At 40.2% G+C, this 21064-nt stretch overlaps 1 protein-coding gene across 4 annotated transcripts in view; it reads right to left on the bottom strand.

Moving 5' to 3' along the window:
- Positions 1 to 20855, bottom strand: part of Dpy19l3 (dpy-19 like C-mannosyltransferase 3) — a 73938-nt gene extending 53083 nt beyond the window's left edge. For 2 of the 4 annotated variants that reach the window (XM_004858791.3, XM_021239559.2), the window contains exons 1-3: positions 20665 to 20855; positions 18765 to 18909; positions 15296 to 15429 (exon numbers count right to left, since the gene is read on the bottom strand). In XM_004858791.3, coding sequence (XP_004858848.1) covers positions 15296 to 15429; positions 18765 to 18870 — 240 coding nt within the window. In that variant the 5' untranslated portion in view covers positions 18871 to 18909; positions 20665 to 20855. Of the gene's footprint in view, positions 1 to 15295; positions 15430 to 15882; positions 16036 to 18764; positions 18910 to 20238; positions 20365 to 20664 lie in introns of those variants that run through there. The other 2 variants (XM_087191012.1, XM_021239558.2) reach the window with 2 other exon arrangements.
- Between the last annotated feature and the right edge of the window lie 209 nt (positions 20856 to 21064).

Here is a 21064-nt window from a genome sequence, read left to right as displayed (position 1 = left end):
AACCTGCCAGTCAGACAGAGCAAACCACAGGAACCTGGAACAGGAGGGCAGCAGGGGCCTGATGGAGGAACAGCAGAGCGGTTAATAAAGTCAGGGAGGTGGCCAGGCAGGAAGAGACAGATCACTCGGTCCTAGTAGATGATGAGGACTCTGGGTTTGTATTTGAGAGCTAGCAGGGGTGGAGGAGAATGGAAGTAGGAGTTTGTTTTGAGACCTGCTACGTTTGAATGTGAGCAGTTTTGAGCAGAGATACACACTGATGTAGATTTAAAAGTCTCCACTGGTTGTTGTGTTCAGAATAGATAATCTGGAAACAGATCAGAGTAGAGAAATCAGAAAGGGGGAGGCTGGAACAGTCCAGTAGAGAAAAAGGTGGAGACTGAGAGATGATCAGACAGATGGTAGATTCTGTAAAAGTAAAGCTGAGAGGATCTGTTGAGAGATTTTATGTGGGGTTTGAGAGATCTAAGATTCTTCAAGGATTCTGGCGTGAGCCACTGAAGGATGAAGTAGCAATTTAGAGATGGAGAAGTCAGTGGCTTGATTTTGTATCTGTGGAGTCTCAACTGTCTACAAGACATCCACACAAAGGTGGCCCAGTGGCTGGATATAAAGGATTAGAGTGCAGTCGGAGTAGGGATCTATATTTGGGAGTCACCAGCATAGCACTTAATACTAGAGAGGAATATTCTTAGAAATGAGGACAGAGAAGTCTTGGGGTTCTATGCCAATAAAAGGTCAGGAGGTGAGGAGAAGCCTCACAAAGAGGCCAAAGGATGAGCTGGAGAAGCAAGAACAAATCCAGGAGAATGTGTCCTGGAAGCCAAGAAAAAAAACGCTAACAGGCCAGGTCAAATGAGGATTGAGATCTGACCACTAAATTTAGCATCTTGGAGGTCAATGGTGATTTTTAACAAGGACATTTTTACAGCTATGTTACACACAAAGTCTGACTGGAGTGGGTTCAAGAAAGAGAGAATCAGAAAAGTGGAACAGCAATTACAGGTCAATAACTTTTCGGAAAGTTTTTTGGAAAGATAAGAATGGGGTTATAATAACAAGCTTTCCTCCTTTCAACCCCCCCAACCCCGGGGGTGGGGAGAGAGAGGGAACCAATTGCTCAAGCAACATGCTTTGGCAGAAGGCAGGAGACAGGATCTCAGGCACAAGTGGCAAGAAGAAAAGTCTGCACATATGGGCAGGAATCAGATAGGATGTGGAAACATGTCTTCAGCTTCTTCTACTTTCTCCGTGAAACAGGATACGGTGTCACTGCCAATGGGAAGATTAAGGAAGGGCTCCCGAAGGTCTGAAGGAAGAAAAAGTCACAACAGTATTCCAGTAAGGAGGGGAGTCAATGGTTGAAAGAAATCTAATAGGACTGCCAGGCAGCTCTAAAGGGCATATTTGAGCTCTTCTTTCTCTAATTTCAACCTGACACATTTAAAAATAAAATATTTTGGTTTCTGTATATTTAATTTTGTATTCTGTAACTGGTTGAATTTTCTTATTGTTTGTAGGAGTTTTCAGATTGCAGTAAATCCTTGACTTATGAACATTCAAGTTTTGAACTTTCACAGGTACAACACGCCTTGCATTATAAACACTTGTAGATGCGAACAAACTGCGGAAGTAGCTCACCCGTCTGCCAGACATTGTCATAGTTGTGCTGCCGTGTGCTTACTCTACAGCGTGACAGTGTGCAGTAGTACAGTGACCAATCAGAACCCAGGATGTCCAAAGCAAGAAGAAAAGCAGTGGTGATGTGGGGGGGACTGCTAGGAAGCACAAAGCAATAATCATGGAAACAAAAGTGTAACTGTAAAAGTAGAAAATAAAAGTAGAAATAGTTTACTTACAGTTGTACTGTACTGTACTGTGTCACCACTTTAAGGTAACTGTAAAAGTAAAAATAACTTATTTACAGTATTTTTGTATTTAGTTTTTTAGGCTTTACATTGTATATTTGTGTCAAATGTGTGTAAAACTCACTCTGTCAGAGTCATGAATGAATCTGACTTATGAATGTTCTCCCAGAATGGAACTCCTTTGTAAGTCGGGGACTTCTGTATTCTCTTGGAGTTTTCAGGCATAATCACCTCATCTACAAATAGTAAATTGCCTCCTCCTTCCCAATTTTTATACTTTTTGCTTCCTCACATGTTGTGTTGATAGCACTTCTTGGGCAGTGTTAAGTAAAAGTAGCAATAATGGATAGCCCCTTGCTTCTGGTGCTGTGTGATCCCATGCATTAGCCTGTAGTCCTATGTCCCAACTTAAAGTTAACTGAAATGAAAAAGCCACTTCCTCAGTTCCTGAACACATTTGGCTAGTGGCGAGTATCAGAGGGCAGAACACAGAAAAAGAACTTTGCCTCTTCACAGAAAGTTTTATTAGATATCCCTGTTTCCCCATTAAGTGAGGTCTTAGAATTTGGTCTGAGATGTGTGCAGACTGTATTTTAAAAAATACATCTGTCTAACAGCTTAACTGAGATTGAATTCACATACCGTATAATTCACCAATTTAAAGTGCACAATTCAATGGATTTGTACTCACAGAAGTTGCGTATGTATCATTACAATCAATCTTAGAACATTTTCATTACCCCCAAAAGAAACCACGCACCACTGAATGGTCACTCTTAAAATCTTCATGCCCTCCAGCTCTAGGTAACCACTAAGCTACTTTCTATCTCTTTAGACTGACTTATTATGGTCATTTCATACAAACGGAGTCATATACTATATGGTCCTGCGGGCCTGGCTTCTTTCATTAAGCATTTTATCATCAAGGTTCATCTATGCTGAAGCATGTATTAGTAATTCTTTTAAAAATTGCCCAAATATTATCCCACTATATGGATATAACACAACTTATTCATTCAACTGATAGGACATTTGGCTATTATGAAATGCTGCTATGAACAATTATTTACACATTTTTGCATTCATTTTCATTTTCTTGGGTATACACTTAAGAGTAGAAGACAGTACTCTTGGAGGCTGAGGCAGGAAAGTCACAAGTTCAAGCCCAGCCTGGGAAGTTTAGGGACTCAAAGGGAACCTTTCAAAATAAAGAATGAAGAAAAGGGCTGGGGATGTAGCTTAGTGCGAAAGCCCTGGGTTCAATCTCCAGTACAGCACCCCCACCAAAGTATAAAAGCTAAGATTATATGGTAAATGAGACATGGTAGCTCTCACCTGTAGTTCCCTGCTGGGAGGCTGCGGAAAGAGGATGGGTTGAGCCCAAGAGTTCAAGGCCAGCCAGGGCAACACAGTGAAACCTTGTCTCAACAAAAACACAAAAGATTATATGGTAACTCTGTATTTACCTGTTTGAGGAGATACTAGACTTTTTTCCAAAGCGGCTGCCATTTAAATTTTTACCATTCAAAGTCATCCATATCTTTGTTGACAGTTAATACTGTCTTTTAAAATAACCCCACTGTGGGGGTGAAATAGAATCTTTGTTTATTTTGTTTTGCCTTTCTCATATAGCTAATGATGGTGGGCATATCTTCCTGTGCTTACTGGCCATCAATATACTGTTTTTTCGAGAACTGTCTATTCAAGTCCTGTACCCACTGAAAAAACTGAGCTCTCTTCATTATTAAGTTATAGTAGTTCTTTATATACTTCAGGTACCATTTTCTTATCAGATGTGTAAGTTGTAAAATTTTCTCCCATTCTAACTGGTGTCTTTTTTTTTTTTTCACTGTGTATTTTAAAGCACAAAAAATTCTAACTTTTTTTTTTGGTACCGGGGATCAAACTCAGGACCTTGCGCTTGCAAGGCAGGCATGGGTGCCACTGAGCTAAATCCCCGGCCCCAAAAATTCTAACTTTGATGAAGACCAATTTATTATTTTAGTCACATTTGATTACTTCTGACATTATATCTAGTAAGTCTTGGCCTACTCCAAGGCCATTACAATTAACTTATATGTTTTAAGTTTTCTACTTTTAGACATTTAGGTCTATGACCCATTCATTTAATTTCTGCATATGGTGGGAGGTTGGGGTCCAACTTCATTCTTTTGCATGTGAATATCCTGTGGTCTCTACATTATTTGTTTAAAGACTTCTTTCTTCACTCAACTGTCTTGGCACCCTTAGCAAAATAAATTGGCCATAAACACAAGGGCTTCTTTCTGGCCTCTGAACTGTTCCATTGATTTGTATGTCTATCCTTATGCCACTATCACACTGATTACTATAGATTTGTAGTTAAGTTTTGAAATCATGAAGTGTGAGTCCAACTTTGTTCTATAATTGTTTGGGTTATTCTGGAACCTCTGAATTTCCATATAAATTTTGGGATCAGTGTAGCAATCTCTGTGAAAAGTCTACCTGGGATTTTGAGAGAGATCATTTGAATCTCTAGATCAACTCGAGGAATAATTAACACTACCTTCCAATTCACAAACATGGTATAAATTTTATCTTTTCTTTGTTAAATTTATTCATAAGCATTTGAGTTTTTCGTTGCTATTGCACACAGAATTGTTCTCTTGGTTTTTTTGGTTTGCTCATTGTTGCTATATAGAAACACAAGTTTTGTACATTGCTCTTGTATCCTGTAATCTTGCTGAATTTATTAGTTCTGATAAATTTTTAGTGGATTCTATACATAAGATCATGTCAGATACAAATAGTCTTACTTCTTCCATTTTAATGTAGATGCCTTTTATTTTACTTTCTTGCCTAAATTCCCTAACTAGAACCTTTAAAAAAATTCTGAATACATATGTTGCGAATGGACATCCTTGTCTTGTTCCTATCTCAGGGGGAAAGCTTTCAGCCTTTCACCACTAAGTATGTTAGCTTGTGACTTTTTTGGCAAAGGCCACTCATGAGACTGAAGACCTGTTTTATTCCTAGTTGGTTGAGTGTCTTTGTACTTTTTTACACATCTACATGAAGGGGTATTGAATTTTGCCAAATGTTTTTTGTGTCATTTGAGATAACAATATGGCTGTCATCCTTTATTTGTGATGTAGTGGGCTCACTTGATCTATTCATTTTTCAAATTATATATGCTCTAGGGAAATAACACTAGATGTTTTCAAATTCTTTTTTGGGGGGTTATCTTCTGGAGTACTGATATGCCAATGAGAATATTAGTAGATTTTCCAACAATTTCCTTTGCATTCTTGCCATAAAAATGTCTCATTCATGGTGATGACATTTTAAATGTGGTACTGGATTCTCTCCTCTAGTCATAGGATTGTTTTCTTCCAAACACCTAGGTAAGACTAGCCTCTGGGTTTCATTTTTAAAATACCACGTGGAGTGGTATCACATATAGTCCACCCTCACTATTTATAGATTCCTTATATGCAATTTTGCCTGCTCACTAAAATTTTTAACAATATAACTGACAAAATCAATACTTGCAGTCATCTTCAAACAGACATGTACAGAGTGGTGAAAAATTCAAGTTGTCCAATGTGTATAGTTCCCACTTCTGCTCAGCCTTTTTTCAACTCTCAAAGATGACCAGAGGGTGCTCACATTTGGGGTCAGTGGAGCACAGCCCTAGGAAGACTGGGTTTGAATTCCAAATCTCTCAAAGTCACGATAGCCACAGGCAAGCCACATCATAACCTCAATTTCTCCTTTGTAAAATAAAATAGAATCTAAAAGGACAAGTTTTTTGGAGTTAAGGTATTTTTTGTCAGGCTTTTTAGTACTTTTTGGAACACATTTCACTACATGATCTGTCTGCTTGCTTTTCTCTCTGTGTATGAGTTTGTGCTTTTTTAATTGAGAGATTTACATTTTTTAGTTTAGGGACTGCTTTTATAACTCTAAATTTACAGGAAAGTTTGAGTAGTATCTTTATACAAGATGAAATACTACATTAAATTGCATAAATCACTCTGAATATTCTGTAGGCATCACTGATAGTCCCTGAGCATTATGTGACTATGGAAAAGTTGGATGTCAGACTGGCCTTTGTCCTCTTAAAGGTGACTTGATCTTTTTGTCTGTAACGCCCAAAGGTTTCTTTATATTTAGTACCTGCAATTTCATTGAGCTATCCTCTGATGATTTTTCTAAGCCACTTTTTCCTGAGACCCACTGTACCCTTTTAATTTATTATATAGTTTCAAATTTTATTTTTGGAAAGTTTCCTTATTTCTCTGTGTACCCACGTACACACACACACACACACACACACACACACACATTTCATTGTTTTCATTTTCTTCTTTTGGGACACATAAATTATACGTTTGCTGTTCTTTGTCTTCCTTGGGTGCCATTTTCTCACTAATACATTTAGCTTTATTTTATTTCACTTCATTTTGTTTACTTTTATTAAAATGATCCAACATTTCTCTTTCTATGCTTTCTGCAGATTTTGATCTCCCGTGTGTTGCATCCAATATGGTTGTCATTTCTATTATGGTTGTATCTTCTAATTCTAAATCTTGTCTAAGTTCTGCTAGCTCATGTTTCATTTCCTTTTGTGAGCTTTCTATACCTCTTCTTATATGTCTCTGCTTTGAATTCATTTTCCACAGTCGCAAATACTTCATTGCGTTTACTTCTTATGGTGAATGTTTGGTCCTAATATTCATGTCTCTGCTATACAATTTTTCTGCGGACTGTTCTTCACTAACCATTTGTTCTTGTTTTTCTCATAATATCACTCTACAGACCTTGCATTAGTTCCTTCCTGATTATTAGTCATTTCTGAGTATGGCAAATTCTGACTACACCAGCTGCTTGTAGCAAGTTCACGCAGGGAAGAGCTGCTAGGCCTGACTCCGGCTGGAAAAATTTTTCTTAGGATACACGGTGGTTTATAAGAGTGTTCTTTAGTTTTTTTCCTTGAATTAGTTAACAGAGACTTTAGGATTGTTCAAATTGTAAGTTGTCTCTATTCCTATTCTCTTAAACTCCACTTCCTATAGCATTTTTCTGTGTGACACCTTTAGTCTGCTTAGCTTGCTTCTCAGACCAGCATATCCAGGAACGCTTCTGCTGTCACCCCTCATTCCCACTCCCATGGTCCCAATCAGCCCACTGGTGGTTTTACCCAACAGGACATGCCAGGGTGGGGTGGGGTGGTTTGGCTGTACTTTGCCAGCACCACCTGAGAACTGCATCCTGGAGAGTCTTCTCTCAGTATCTTTTACACTCCTTTCAGTTTCACTAGATTTGGATACCCTTCAGGTTACGGGCCTCTCAGGTTCATCAAAGACGAAATGTGGGAGCTGGGAGTGTAGCTCAGTGGCAGAGAATGTGCTTAGCATGCATGAGGCCCTAGTTTCCATACTCAGTACAAAAAAAAAAGACAAATTTTGACTATCTTCATTTTAATTGTTCTAACTTAATTTCAAGAAAAGGAGGAATTGACATTTTTACATTGCTGCTTTAAAGTGAGAAGAAATTTTAGGAGTTGAATGACATAATTACAAACAATCTAATTCACCAAAATTGGGCAATAAGGAAATAGTAAAATAATGAAGAATATAAAAACTTCAAAAATATTAAATTACAACAGTGATAAAAATACAGTATGTGGTTAAATTTTAAAAATTATTATAGGAAAAGATACATTGCTATAATTCTCATCAAAATATTCTCCCTTGGGCCAAGGATGTAGCTTAGTGGCACCCCACCTGCCTCGCAAGTGCAAAGTCCTGAGTTTGATGCACGGTACTGGGGGGAAAAAAAAATTCTCCCTCACTTCAAATACACTTATCCTATTGTTCTTGCCACCTTCTGAAGTAGTTCTAAAAGTCATTTTTGTGCCTTTAGCCATGGTGCTTGCTGTCTTGATGTTCTGAATGAAAAAAAAAGTTTAACTTTCAAGGTCATTTTGACTTTGGGGAAGATGAGGACACAACCATAATATTTTCATGAGCCTCCCTTTCCACTGGATAGCACTCAGTAGCAACATTCACCATATTTTTTTAAATCATACTTCATAGAAACATGAGAAATGACCTCCAGAACTGCTTCAGAAAGTGGCAAGAATAATGGGATAAGTGTGTTCATAACAAGAGGGAGTATTTTGTGGGTATTAACAGTAATGCGTCTTTGGAACTTTTTTTTTTGGTACCAGGGATAGAACTCGGAACCTTGCACTTGTGAGGCAGGCGGTGGAACCACTGAGCTAAATCCCTGGCCAACAGTAATGTGTCCTGTAGTGTAAAATAGTTTTTAAATTTTTTTGGTTCTGAGAATCGAATGCAGGACTCTCTGCTTTCTGAGCAGGCATGGCACCTCTGAGCTACATCCCTGGCCCCATTTTCAAATTTAAACATTCACTGTACTTTTTTATCTCCCTTTGTATAACCATAATTATTTACAGAATAACTGTGGATGTTTTGTTAAGACATGTAAATATATATGGGGAAAACATGTAATACCAGATAAGGCCAGTTACAAAAGTTATCTATATTAGAGTCATAAGTAAGTAAAATACATACGTAGGAAAGTTGAGGAACAGAAGGGAAAAAGTAAAAGCTTTTGTTTTCGTGGTCCTGAGATTTGCACTTAGGGCCTCATGCATTCTAGGCAAGCTTTCTACCCCTAAGCTACATCCCCAGGCCTGGAAACTTTTTGGTAAGAATAATGAATACTGATTATTATTCTTGGTTTTAAAATTGTGTCACTCTCGTGGCCAGGGATTTAGCTCAGTGGTTTTCCTGCCTGCTGCACAAGTGCAAGGAACCAAGTTCAATCCCCGGTACCAAAAAAAAAATTGTGTCACTCTCACAGTATAGTTTGTACAACAAGATACACATTTAATAAATAAAAAGAATCAAGACCATATAGTTAATTTTTATGACAGAAACTACTAAACATGAATCATTACAGCGCACTGCATGGCTCCCCGGTTGCCAGTACCAAGGACATCTTCTCCGCAGAGCAGACTCTCCAAGCTTCACTCATCTGCTCTAGTTCCAAAGCGCAACCTTACACAGCAACCAGCTGCCTCCCCTGCTCCTCTGCCTTACTTCCCACAACCCCAGAGGTCAACTCTACTCCAAACAGATCATTATTTACTTAGCACTAATAATGTGCCAGGTGGTAAGGGCAACCAAGCAAGTAGAAACCTGGGCTTTGCCCTTTTAGTTTGTTTTGTTTATAATAAAGGGCAGCAAGAAAACAGGCTACATTTAAAGAACAATTTAGAGCTAAAATGTCTGGGCTTTGCAGACAGCCAGATTAAATAAAATATGTATTAAAATGCACCTAACACAGTCCTGAGTACATAATAGACATTCGATAAAGGGTGTTTAAAAAAGTATCTAGGGAGTTTGATCCCCAATATCAAAAAAAAAAAAATATCTAGTACTTTCAACTTTCCAGCAAACACAATGGATAAGACAGTAGGAAAATAACTTTTAATTAAAAAAAATATATTGACAAAGGATAACATAGAGATTTTCTATGACTAGTATTTTTTCTTATAACTTTCAAGTTGCCATTTCAGGGTTCCCACTTTTCAAATACTAACATTTCAATGAATATTTTAAAAATAATTTTTAATGTACAAAGTCATTATATGAATTGTCTATTTTATTTTATTTTTTTGGTACCGGGGATCGAACTCTGGTCCTTGCACTTGCAATTGTCTATTTTATAAGGAGTATTTTTACCCCCTGAATAATTATAACTAATTCTAAGTATTCAATATAAGATCAAAGTATTTTCATTATAAACTGGCCTAGCAATTTTGATAAGAATAAGTTACAAGCCATAAATACAGAAGGAAAACATTCACCTTTCTGAAATATTTTCTAATTTCTCAATATGAAAATGGTCTAAATTTTAGGACTTACTTTATGACATCATCCTTGCTCTGAAAATGAACTTTTCCTTCGGCTAAGTAAGGTTCTCTAATCAATAGCAGTTATAATTTTCGATTGCTTATTGACAGAAATGAATACACATTTTCAACTTAAAGTTGAAATTAATTAAAATTAAATAAAAATTCCCATCTTACAATAGCCACACTTTGAATGTTCAATAGCCATGGCTACTATATTGGATGTCACAGATAAGGGACAGTTCCTTTATTCCAGAGAGTTCTACTGGATGGTGCCGATCTAGATAATCTAAATAAAAAATAACCTAAATGCCTAGCAAGGGTGTCACCAGGCTTGAGAAAAATGCTTACCCCATCAGAAGATTCCTTTTGTGACAGGGTCTGTGCTATGAAATACTCCTTAAATAATGGGAAAAAGCTAAATGAGATTCTGAGTTCCATGGTGGCTTTTGGGGGACGGGGTGGTGGGTGGGGAGACACCTGTTAGAGGATATGCCAGTTTATAGCTTCCCAGATAGTATCTGAGGCACAGATAGAAACTGGCCTGGGTTCTTGCTTTTCTCTTTCTACACACTTCTGAAACAATCTCGCCCACACATCTAAAAGCTGGTAACACAAAAATGTCCATTTCTAACACTGAAGGAGTGCTGCCTTTGGAGCAGCAAATCCAACTTCCTTACTCCCTAGCTTTACTTGGACGACTTTGAAAGCACTTCCCTGTACAGTCACGTCTCAGCTCATCATTTTCTGTCTTGCCTCTTGTGTAACAGAGAATTTGGTGGGCCTCTGTCCTGGGTCCTGGTAGGTAACCTCTATTAGCTCTAGGAACAAAGAAAGCATTTAGGTGTTCTTTGTCCTCAGCTCCTGGGAGGTAGCCTCTAAATTCTTAAAATTCTGAGTGCTAAGTGTGTTTGTCATTTACAGACTGACAAAGGTTGTGCAGACCACATCTGACAGTGGTGCTGACCACTGAGGCAGGATGGTTCTCCAGTCCAGTCTCTGAAGAGATGACTCAGGATGGGGGCTGGAGGCTGAGTTCAACCTCATGGCCAATGATTCAGTCAACTGTGCCTACACAATTGACAGTAAACACTGGACCCCTGTAACTCAGGTGAGCTTCCTGGATCGTCAGTTCTCCACATACTATCACATCAGATGTGCCAGGAGCCTAACAGCTTGACTCCATGAGGAAAGACGATGAAAGCTTTGAGTGTGACTCTTCCTCCCGGACTCTGCCCTACACATCTCCTGCTTTGACTGGTTCTCATTTGCACCCTTTTGGTGTAATAAAACTGCAATCTTAAGTATGGTCCTTTCTGAGTTCTGTGAATTTCTCACACCACTGGGACAGGGGACAAACAAACTCCTAGGTCCTTAACCTGTTCATTAAAACCATGATTCATGTTTTCTTCTGAGGCAGTCAGGGACTTGAAAGTGTTTTTTGGTAAAAAAACGGTGATTCTTCACTTGGACTGAAAGATGTCTAACAGGTCACTAAAAGTAGAATAAAGCTTGACCATTGTTCTGTGAAACTCAGAGTCAAGTCCTTATCAGCTCTGTATATAGGTCTTTTAGTCATTTAGGGAGTGTCTATCTAAAAGTTGGCCAAACAAGGTTTATGAGCCCCAAATCTACCTATCTCTTCACCCTTCAGACTTAGGACACCAGGATAAGAGATTTACAAGGACATTCAGCTATGCCCAGAAGTTTCCAGGGCCCTACACCTAGAGTCATCCTGGATTCCAGCAGAGCCTCTCATGGTGGAGACTGCCTCAGACAACTATCTCACAGAAACTAAACTGCCCCCAAATCATGAGGAATCCTCCAAAGCTACAAAACCAGGACTGAGATGATCGATCAGATGCCAGCCCACTACAGCACCCTATCACACTGGCCTCCCTTCTTTTGTGAATGGGCCAGTCTGATCCTCTTCATCAGAGTGCCCCCTCCAGCTATCTGCACCAGAGTCCTTTCCCTATTTTCTATTTCCCTTTGTTAAGGGGCCCGCTTGATCTCTGTCAGGTACCTAGGCTGAAGTCCTTACCATTTTCTTATTAACTATTGCTTTTGCCTGTAAACCATACTGTTGCTTTAGTTTTAATTTCCATTGTCACTAAAGGAAGGGTCCATGCTTGCCAGTGACAAGTTGTTCTAGTGAACCTGAACCTGGGAACATCAGTCTGTGCAGTGGGCACAGAAGTGAGGGTCACCTGGGGACTCCTAGACTTGAAAATGGTATCTGAAATGAAGGCAGTCTTGTGGAAAACTGTACCCTCAAGATGGGAATTTTGTGAGGTCAAAAGGCACTGCGCCCTCCAGAACTGCTCCTCCCCTAAGTTCACGGTCACAGTGAATGGCATGTGCTTCCATCTACCCAACAGCTCATGGGACAAAGCAGGTGGACACTGATCGTTCTTGTCATTCACCTTCCACACAAACAGGGCATCAATACATCTTTCCAAGTCTGCTTCCTGTAAGTTCTAACTCTGCTCACTTCTCTCCAATTCCTTCCAGCATACAAGGCCGATCTGATGTTCCCCTCTCTTGCACCGTTCTTTTCATTGCTCATAAAATTCTGGCCAAATATGCTTTCTCTCTCATTCTCAACTTGCCAAGTTCATTCTTACCTTGGAGCCTTTGGATTTGCTGTTCCTTCTGCTCTGACTGTTCTCACAGATCTTAGCCTGACCGGTTCCTTCTTAGCATTTAGGCCTTGGTGTACATGGTTTGTCCTCAAAGTAGTCTGCTTTGCTCTCCAATTCCTAGTGGCATTCTAATGACTATCCCATCATCCTTTTTTACTTTTACCAAAATTTTGTTTTGTCTTTGATTTTTTTCCTCCTCATCAGAATAAAATTCCATTATCATATTCAGTGTCATATTCCCAGGGGTTAGCAGAGTGCCTGGCACACAGAAAAGAATCACTTATTGAATATCTTAGTTGGATGTTCAGATCTTACTGAATCTACTGAACTGGGTTATCGCAGTGGTTTTCTCTGACTTTAGCTTTGCCCTTCTCAAATCTGTTCCTCCACACTACAGCCTGAGCCATCTTTTTTTTTTTGGTACTGGAGATCGAACTCAGGTCCTTGTGCTTGCAAGGCAGGTGGCGGAACCACTGAGCTAAATCCCGGGCCCCCTGAGCCATCTTTTTAAAACTCAAACACTGCCCCACTGAAAACAAGGATCCGTACTATATCACAGAGAGCTCTATCTCTGAGACATGGAGCAAAGGCCCTTCACCATCTGGCCTATTTCTACTCCGAGTCCCTTCTCCTGCATCGGTACTGGTACTTTCAATGCTCCAGGCAGCCTTGCTTTTTGAATTTCCAGTACATGTCCCTCTCCTATGACACTCACCTCTCTTCCCTAGTGTGCCTCATTAACGCATCCTGTAGGCTTCAACCATGGCTTCCTCTAGGAAACCTTCTGCCATCGCTCCCAATAGGTCCGGCTCCCCTCCTATTACTCCCACAGTACTCTCTCTCACCCCATCACACACAGTGCTGACCTGGATGCCCTAGGACCGTCTGGATACCTGTCTGTATCCTTATCAAGAGGGTAGGCTCCTTGGGAACAGGAGCATGTCTTATTTAGTGGTACTGCTACCATGAGCAGTGTTTGTTGGCATTCTGCTGGCCTGCCACTTAGTATGTATTTTCTGAATTCCTTTGTTATGCTAGAAAGTATGTTTGCAAATTCAGAAGGCTTTGTTATTCTTTCCATGTCCCCCAGAGAGTTTAATTCAATGTTACCCAAACAAGAGGTGCTCGATAAATACTGGGTAAAAGTATAATGATTTTCCTAATCCAGTGAAAGTAAAAAAAGAAAAAACTCAAGGATGCTGAGGTTTCTTGATGATGATGTATCCCTACTGAAGGATACTAGAAAGGCTACTTTTAAGTTTTAAATTAAAGAGCTAAACTTACAGTTTATAATTAAATTATATGATCTCTTTCAACACTTCTCCTTGCTACACTGTTACTAACATTTAATTTTAGCTAGATGCCCACCCTGGGATATTTCAGCCTTTATTCAAAATGTTAATAAATAGACATACATTGCTTAATTCTAGAGAATCTATTTATAAGTGCTTTCATTGTAAAAAGAGATGAGTAAAAATTTTCTTGGCACAAAAACTCACCAAATGTTCCTGAAGGGTAAGAATTATTATTCTTTGTTACCATGATAATCTGTATAAAGATATCTATACAAATATGTGCTATACTCATGAAGTAATATGTTAGGTTTTTAAAATAAGCATAATAGAAGTTATTTAGATTTGTCATTCAAAGTAGTCTCATTTGGGGACTCATTCTCAAAATTGGACTAAACCTCAAAATGCTTTAGAAAACTCTCTTTAGTGGTGGTGCACACCTATAATCCAAACACTGAGAGGCTGAAGCAGGAGGATCCCAAATTCAAGCCCAATGTGGGTGATTCAGTTAGACTGTCATAAGGAAGAAGGAAGAAAGGGAGAGGAGGGAAGGAAGAGAAGGGAAGAAAGGAAGGGTAGGTAGGGTGGAAATACAGCTCAGTGTGAAGGCCCTGTGTTTAACCCTTAGTTCCATAAAAAACAAAATAAAACCTCTCTTTGAGAAATGCCAAATTCTTTCAAATATGATAAATTTTCAGTTTTGAAGGCAAGTATTTACCTTGGCAAGCAATTAGTGAGTAGAAGCCATGGATAATAAGATCAAAGATCTTGATATATTAGATCAAAAACAAAATATATTTGGATCAAAACATTGGCAATGTACAAGCTTGTTTCTGTGAACTCATATACTTGTTCTGCAAACACTGCCAAAATAAGTTCTAGAAATGTTGAAAGAAAAAATGAAAAAAAAAAAAGGTATTTAAAAGGTCACAGACCATTTTGAAAATCAGATGAAAATTCTGGCTTATTTCTCCAAAGAAAGTATTGCTTCCCCACTTCAAAAAACCAATAGTACTAGAAAGATATGAGCATGCTGAAGTCCATCTGTGAAGCCAGACTGAGACTCCATGGGTTGGAACAGTGGCCTTCAATTTTCTTTCTTTTTCTCTATTGCAGCCAACAGAAAAAACCAAAACAAAACAATGCCTCATTTTCTACTATGACCCAGTTTGTACAGACATATATAATCAAAATGAAAAGTTCACAAAACAATTCTCAACTATATTGATAGATAGTATTCTCTATTTGATTTCATTAAGAAAAATGTTACTTATGACCTACAGCACCGATTTCATAGTCTATAGTTTGAAAAATTCTACAGTAACTGCAGAAAAATTAAAGTTGATGAAAAGGTTAATGAAAAACTGATAGAAAAAACGAATGGAAAATTCTGATGTGTTATTTAAAAATAATAAACATAAGTTCTTTGTTTCGTTTTGACTCGAGTTAAATCTTTCCAGAGCTTGGATTCTTTATGGCAAAACTATGTCTTGGTTCATCTACATGGCTAACTATTGGAGATGTCAATGAATACATCATACAATTGTTATAGAAACCCCATACCTTAATGTTAGAAAACCATAAGTCATTCTCATGTAAGGTGGCAAGGTAGACCGATGTAAGAAGTCCAATACCAAGGGCAGTGGTTCCACCAACTGTAAATGATAGGATCTTCCAAAATCTTGTGTTGGTACAACCTTTGAGAAAAGGAAAATATAAATGACTGAGTGAAAATTTTAGAATTTCATAGTTCTATTTCAGGCTATCAAGTAACCTGAGTTTCAGCTGCCTGTCACTGGTGAAGCATTTCCTGTCCCCGGCAAACAGTTTCTCTCTCTCATACTGGGGACTGAACCCAGGGCCTTCATACTGAACTATATCCTCCGCCTTTTTTGTTTTTTATTTTGAGTCATGAGGATGATCTCACAAAGTTGCTAAATTGCTTCATTGGGCTCAAACTTGCCTGCTTGCTTTACCCCCCAGAGTACTGGAATTACAGGCATGTGCCACCAGGCCCAGCTTCTCTTACTTTTTTGGAGACAGGATCTTGCTATGTTGCCCAGGCTGGTCATGAACTCCTGGAATCAAGCAATCCTCATGTCTCAGCCTCTCGAGTAACTGGGACTACAGGTAAGTGCCACCATACTCACCTTATTTTCAGTTCTTATAAGTTTTTACTCCAATGTTCCTAACTCTTCATTTGTTCATTGTGACAACCAGAATGTGAGCTCCTCGACAAGTACATTGTCATATTCACCTTTAATATCCAGGCATAACTGAACAACTAGACTTTATGAAGTTTGCTAAATAGAGGAAGAAATGGGTTATGAGTCTAAAATGTGAACAATCTTTTAGAGAATCTACTGATAATTTGTGGTTTATTCATTAAAAGCTACCAAAACTTTGATTACTTAAAAATCTCATAGGAAAAATAAAACATAATAACTAAAAGGATATACAAGCTAGAAAAAGTATTTACAGCATAAGAAAGAAAACTTAAAATATTTTTGGTTTTTTGGTACCAGGGAGAAAACTTAAATATTTTTAACATAGGATACTTTCAAGATAATAAATAATGATGAACAGTCCAGTAGGAAACAGATTAAGGACATAAATACGCAATGTACAAAAGAAAAACATACCCAATAAATGTAACAAAAGAAAAAACGTTTAAATTCATTCAAAATCACTAGTGGTAAAAAAAAAAAAAACAATAAAAAAAACACGAAAACCCCCTGCAAATCAAAGCAATGAGTTGTACTTTAAAAATCTTGGCTAATTTGACAGCTTAAAAATATTAGTACTCTATTTTAGAAAGGGTATTAGACATCTTTAAATCCTGATGGCAAAAAAAGAAATTGAAAAAAAAAAAAAAGAAAAAGAAATTGAGACCTCTCTGAAATGCAACCTGGCAACGGGAGGAAAAGCCACCAAAATAAGTATACCATCTGATTGTTAATTCCATGTCTAGGCATATAACACAAGGGAATAATTAAAAGTTTTAAACAAACATTTGGTCACAAGGGTATTTATCACAGTTCTATTTGTATTAGAAGGTTGTATTAGAAGGTTTTGGTCTTCCACCAGTAATTAGTTAAATTATACTACAGCCACAACATGTAATATTATATACTAACAATGGAACAGGGACTTAGAGGCAAGGTCTGCAGAGTCTCAACAGGTAACTGAAAGCAGGACAAAGCCTGGCATCTGTCTTATTTTACGTGTCTCCCTCGTTACCTTAAAACTGTGGGACAGATCCCCGCTCCTGTTTGCACACAGGCATGCTAATCACTCAGGGAATGGATTATAAGGTCTGTTAACCTTAAATTTACCCAGCCTATCTCATCTCCCTTCAAGAATCAGGTCACCAAGATAAGACTAATTCAAGTAATTTTCAGGATTGGCAGGGACATTTAACTGCCAGCTGTTACAACATCCTGTTCCTGACACCCAGAGCAGTCCCTAGAAGTCTCAAGAGACACTGTCCTAAACTTGTAGCCACCTCAGATTCCAGGAGAAGCAGAGCCTCACAGACCACGCCATAATGAGGTCACCCCCCAAGGAGGAGCAGTTACCACATGACAGGAAATGAAGGGGCTGTCATCCCATGAGGGAAATTGACAGCAATGCTGTCTCTCCCAGGACTGCAGGGAACCAAGTCCTGAGAGACCACTGACCAGGTCAGGACCTGACCAGGATAGCTTAAATTGTGAGCAAAGTCCTCCAGCTCTGCAAACCCTCAGCCCTTGCCTTTGTTCCCTTTTTTCTATAAAACCCCAAAACCTCTAAGACAAATCTTGAGCCTCTATGTGTGCTTCTTAGCCAGGCCATGCTGACTAAGGCTCTTTCCTGCCCTTCATCACTGCTGTTCTTGACTGGCATTTTGGGAAGAGTAGCAAGCCTGGTCTGTTGGGCCCCTGAGTTGAGTAACAACAATATTTTTAAATACATATATCAACTGGCTTATGTTCATAACATAAGAGAAAAATAGCAACTTATAAACCAACACATAGATCTCAATTTTGTAAAACTACATATGAACGCTGGTGGGGAGTACAGTTCAGAGAATGACATTGAAACAGCAAGACAGAGTCATCTGTGGTAGTCTTAGGATGGATATTCAAGGGAGTATTTCTTCTTTCTTTTTAATTTTCTGTAGTTTTCAGGTTTTTTCTGATATCATAAATAGTGCTTTGGTAAAATGAACAATCCCCAAAGTTCTATATTTATTTAAAAGAAACAAACTTGAATTGGCATTGTATTCAGAAACTACTATGCATTGTCCAAAATGCATTAGTTGCTAATAGCTGAGCCCAGTGGCATAACCTCCCAAAACAGATTTCCTTTTTTTTTTTTTTAATTAAACTGCTTCCTTAGTTATGACTGGTAAGAATTTGCATGTCTGCAAAGACTGTAAATTCTGTCAGATATCCAAAATGGCTGATAAGCTTGGAATTTTTCATGCATAAAGATCCTGACCATTCTTAGGAAAGCAATTCAGAAAACACAAAGTTGGCAATTAATGCCATCTGATATGTCATTTAGCAAGTCATAAGCATTATATAAACAATTTACCAAGTTCTGACCACTTTTCCTGCCTCCCCCATAAAAGGAAAAATTTCATTGATTTGACTGAAAATAAAGAATACAAAAATCTTAATTCATCTTTCAGTACTTTACTAAAATGAGAAACCGAAAGTAAGGCTGTCTAGTGTCAATGACATAAACCAGAAAAATTAGACTACAATATGAATGGTGAGGAAAAGTATTACTCTCGAGAGTAAAAGAATTAGACTGGCATAACCCTAAGTTAATGAACAAAAAACTGACGAAGTGTTCTAATCAAAGCTCTTTTATCTACCTGAAACTGTGAAACCAAAATAATCAAACTGCAGTCAGAATATCAGGGCACTAGAACAAGTTTCCTCAACTGTTGTCTCACCTAACTTTTTACCCTATTGGAGAATGATTATTTTATTCCAAAGAAATAAAAGCAATCCCAAATGCTGCTTCAGTTTAAATCACCTACCAGATGGCAATTTATTTTCCAACTTCCCATTTTCTTCTTGTGCCGGAAAATCCTCAGAAACCTCGGTGGTGGTTTTTATCTCTTTTCTTTGCCGGATGTACATCATGATGTCAAAGACTTACATGCATTGTTTTTCTAACCACTCCTACAAACAAAGTAAAAATACAGTGAATGGCCCATCTATACCGCAGTATCCTCCCAATATACCCTTTGCTCATTTGTGTTTAAGTGACTTAACTTGGGCTGTTGTCCCCTGCTTAGTAGCCCCTTCTATTTTCCCATCCAAATCTTTAATCAGTCTTTAAAGTATACTCAAGATACAAAACAAACATTTAACTCAATCATATTTTTGGTGCACCTGTTCTCCAGCAGGCGCTGCCAGGTAGGTGAGCTAAATGGACAAGCCCCTGCCCCTTTCCCAGAGAGCTATCTGGGATGCTCCAACGCCTGCTGATTTTCTCCTCCCATAAGCCATACCACGTATCACGCAATTTGCTGCATAATTAAAGTTTTATATTATTTTCTACAGCTCCTTATGCAGTAGGAAGTATTCTATAACTGACCATGTAGGAGGGATTCAGTAGTAAACTTGTTGACAACCTGATTTTGAAGAAACAAAACATTGTTGTTTCAGGTATCTGAATGTTAACACCTGTGCTCTTTAAAACAATTCACACTGGAAGCTTTATGCCTGGGTGGTGATGACAGCAGGGGTGAGCCTGCCTATCAGGGCAGCTGCTATCCCGGGGAGTAATAGTGGGAGTACCAGCAGGGTGCAAGCGCCTAGTTTGGAAGCTGCAAGTGGGAGGCGGGGGTGTGGTGACGGTGAGTAAGCCAATTCCGTCCCCCGGAACATCTTGCTGAACTCCTCTGAACAAGGAGTAGCGTTTTACTAATTATTTATTAAATCTGATCAGTGGCCTGGCATTACTGTTTCAACATTATATGTGTATATTAATTCCTAGTTAAATGTGCTTTGTAGAACAGACCAACCAGCCTACATGATACAATTTGTTTATTCATTTACTCATTCAAAGAATTGTGAGAAGGAAAAGATTTGAGGGCTGAGTTTTAAATGTTGTGCCTTCAAAGCACAGGAGACGGAGAAGCTGCAACAGCGAAGGAGAAAAGGCGTGTTAGCCGAGTGGTCCAACTAGAGATGAGCTTCTCCCCCAAATGGCCTAATAACCCTACAGCCATGTTCGCTCTATGGGGAAAAAGAGTTTTAAAGACCCCATAATGCATACACTCTAACAGGTTAAGACAGAAAAGTCAGCAAACACTAAAAGTGCAAATTATGCGTCTAGACTGCAGTAGTCTCACGAACTTTGAAACAAAAGTTCCTCCGGCGAACGGAAAGGAACACCAGTCGACACATCTGCAAAGGGACCTGCAAGCGATGCTTTTTTAATGAGACGGTCTGGTACAGTACTGCGCACCACTCGGGCGTCGCAGGGCACTGTGCTCCGCTCACCTGGGCTCCGCACCCCTCCAGGCCCCGCGTCGCCGGCAGTCGGGGGCCGGTGGAGAGGCGGGCAGGCGAGCAAGTTCGGACACTCGCTCACCAGGACGCCGAGTGGCGGCCGCGGGGTCCGAGCCCACGCCCTCCCTCCGCCCGCGCGGCCGGCTGCCGAGAGGGCGCTCCGCAAAGTTGCCCACTCCCGAGTTCCAGCCTGGCCCCATTCCTCTCGCTGTACCCTTCGAACGCCGGGAGCGCCGCGGCGGCGCCTCCCGGACCCGGCGACGCGACGGGGCGGGACGGGGTGGGTCCGGGCAGGGCGGCCCGAGGAGGGCTCGGCGGTCGCCTGTAGGCAGCGCGCACCCGGCGTCCGCACGCCCGGGGGAACCTCGGGTACCCGGCGCCCGCACTCCCCTCGCTGCCCGACACGCAGCCACAGACCTGCGGCCTCAGCAGTCCTCACGCGCGGCTCCGAGCGGGGAAAGAGGCCGGCCCGGCGAGGCGGCGCGAGGGCCGCGGGGGCGGGGCCGCACACGGTCCGCAGCGCGGCGGGAAAAGGAAGGACCAGGCGGCAGCGGAGCTTTGTGCAGCACCGTGGAATGGGGGGTCCAGGGGGCGTCTACAACCCCGCGAAGGGGCGCGCCGAGGAGGCTGGGCCGCCGCCGCTGCACCCATAGGTTCTCGGAGCTGTCTGTCAACGTGAGCCTCCGCCCTCTTCTCCGCCACCCCGCCCCTTCTCGTGCGGCGCGGGCCGGAAGGAAGCAGTGCACTTCCGGCTTTCGAACCCGCCTCGATTGCTCTTGGCTCCAGATCCTCGGGGCAGTCGCCGTGGTCAGTGGGT

This window comes from Heterocephalus glaber, unplaced genomic scaffold (assembly GCF_053883595.1).
Source record: "Heterocephalus glaber isolate CG9 unplaced genomic scaffold, H.glaber_assembly_v1.0 deba00001561, whole genome shotgun sequence".
Lineage (NCBI taxonomy): Eukaryota > Metazoa > Chordata > Mammalia > Rodentia > Bathyergidae > Heterocephalus > Heterocephalus glaber.
This window is presented reverse-complemented; position numbering and strand designations above follow the sequence as displayed.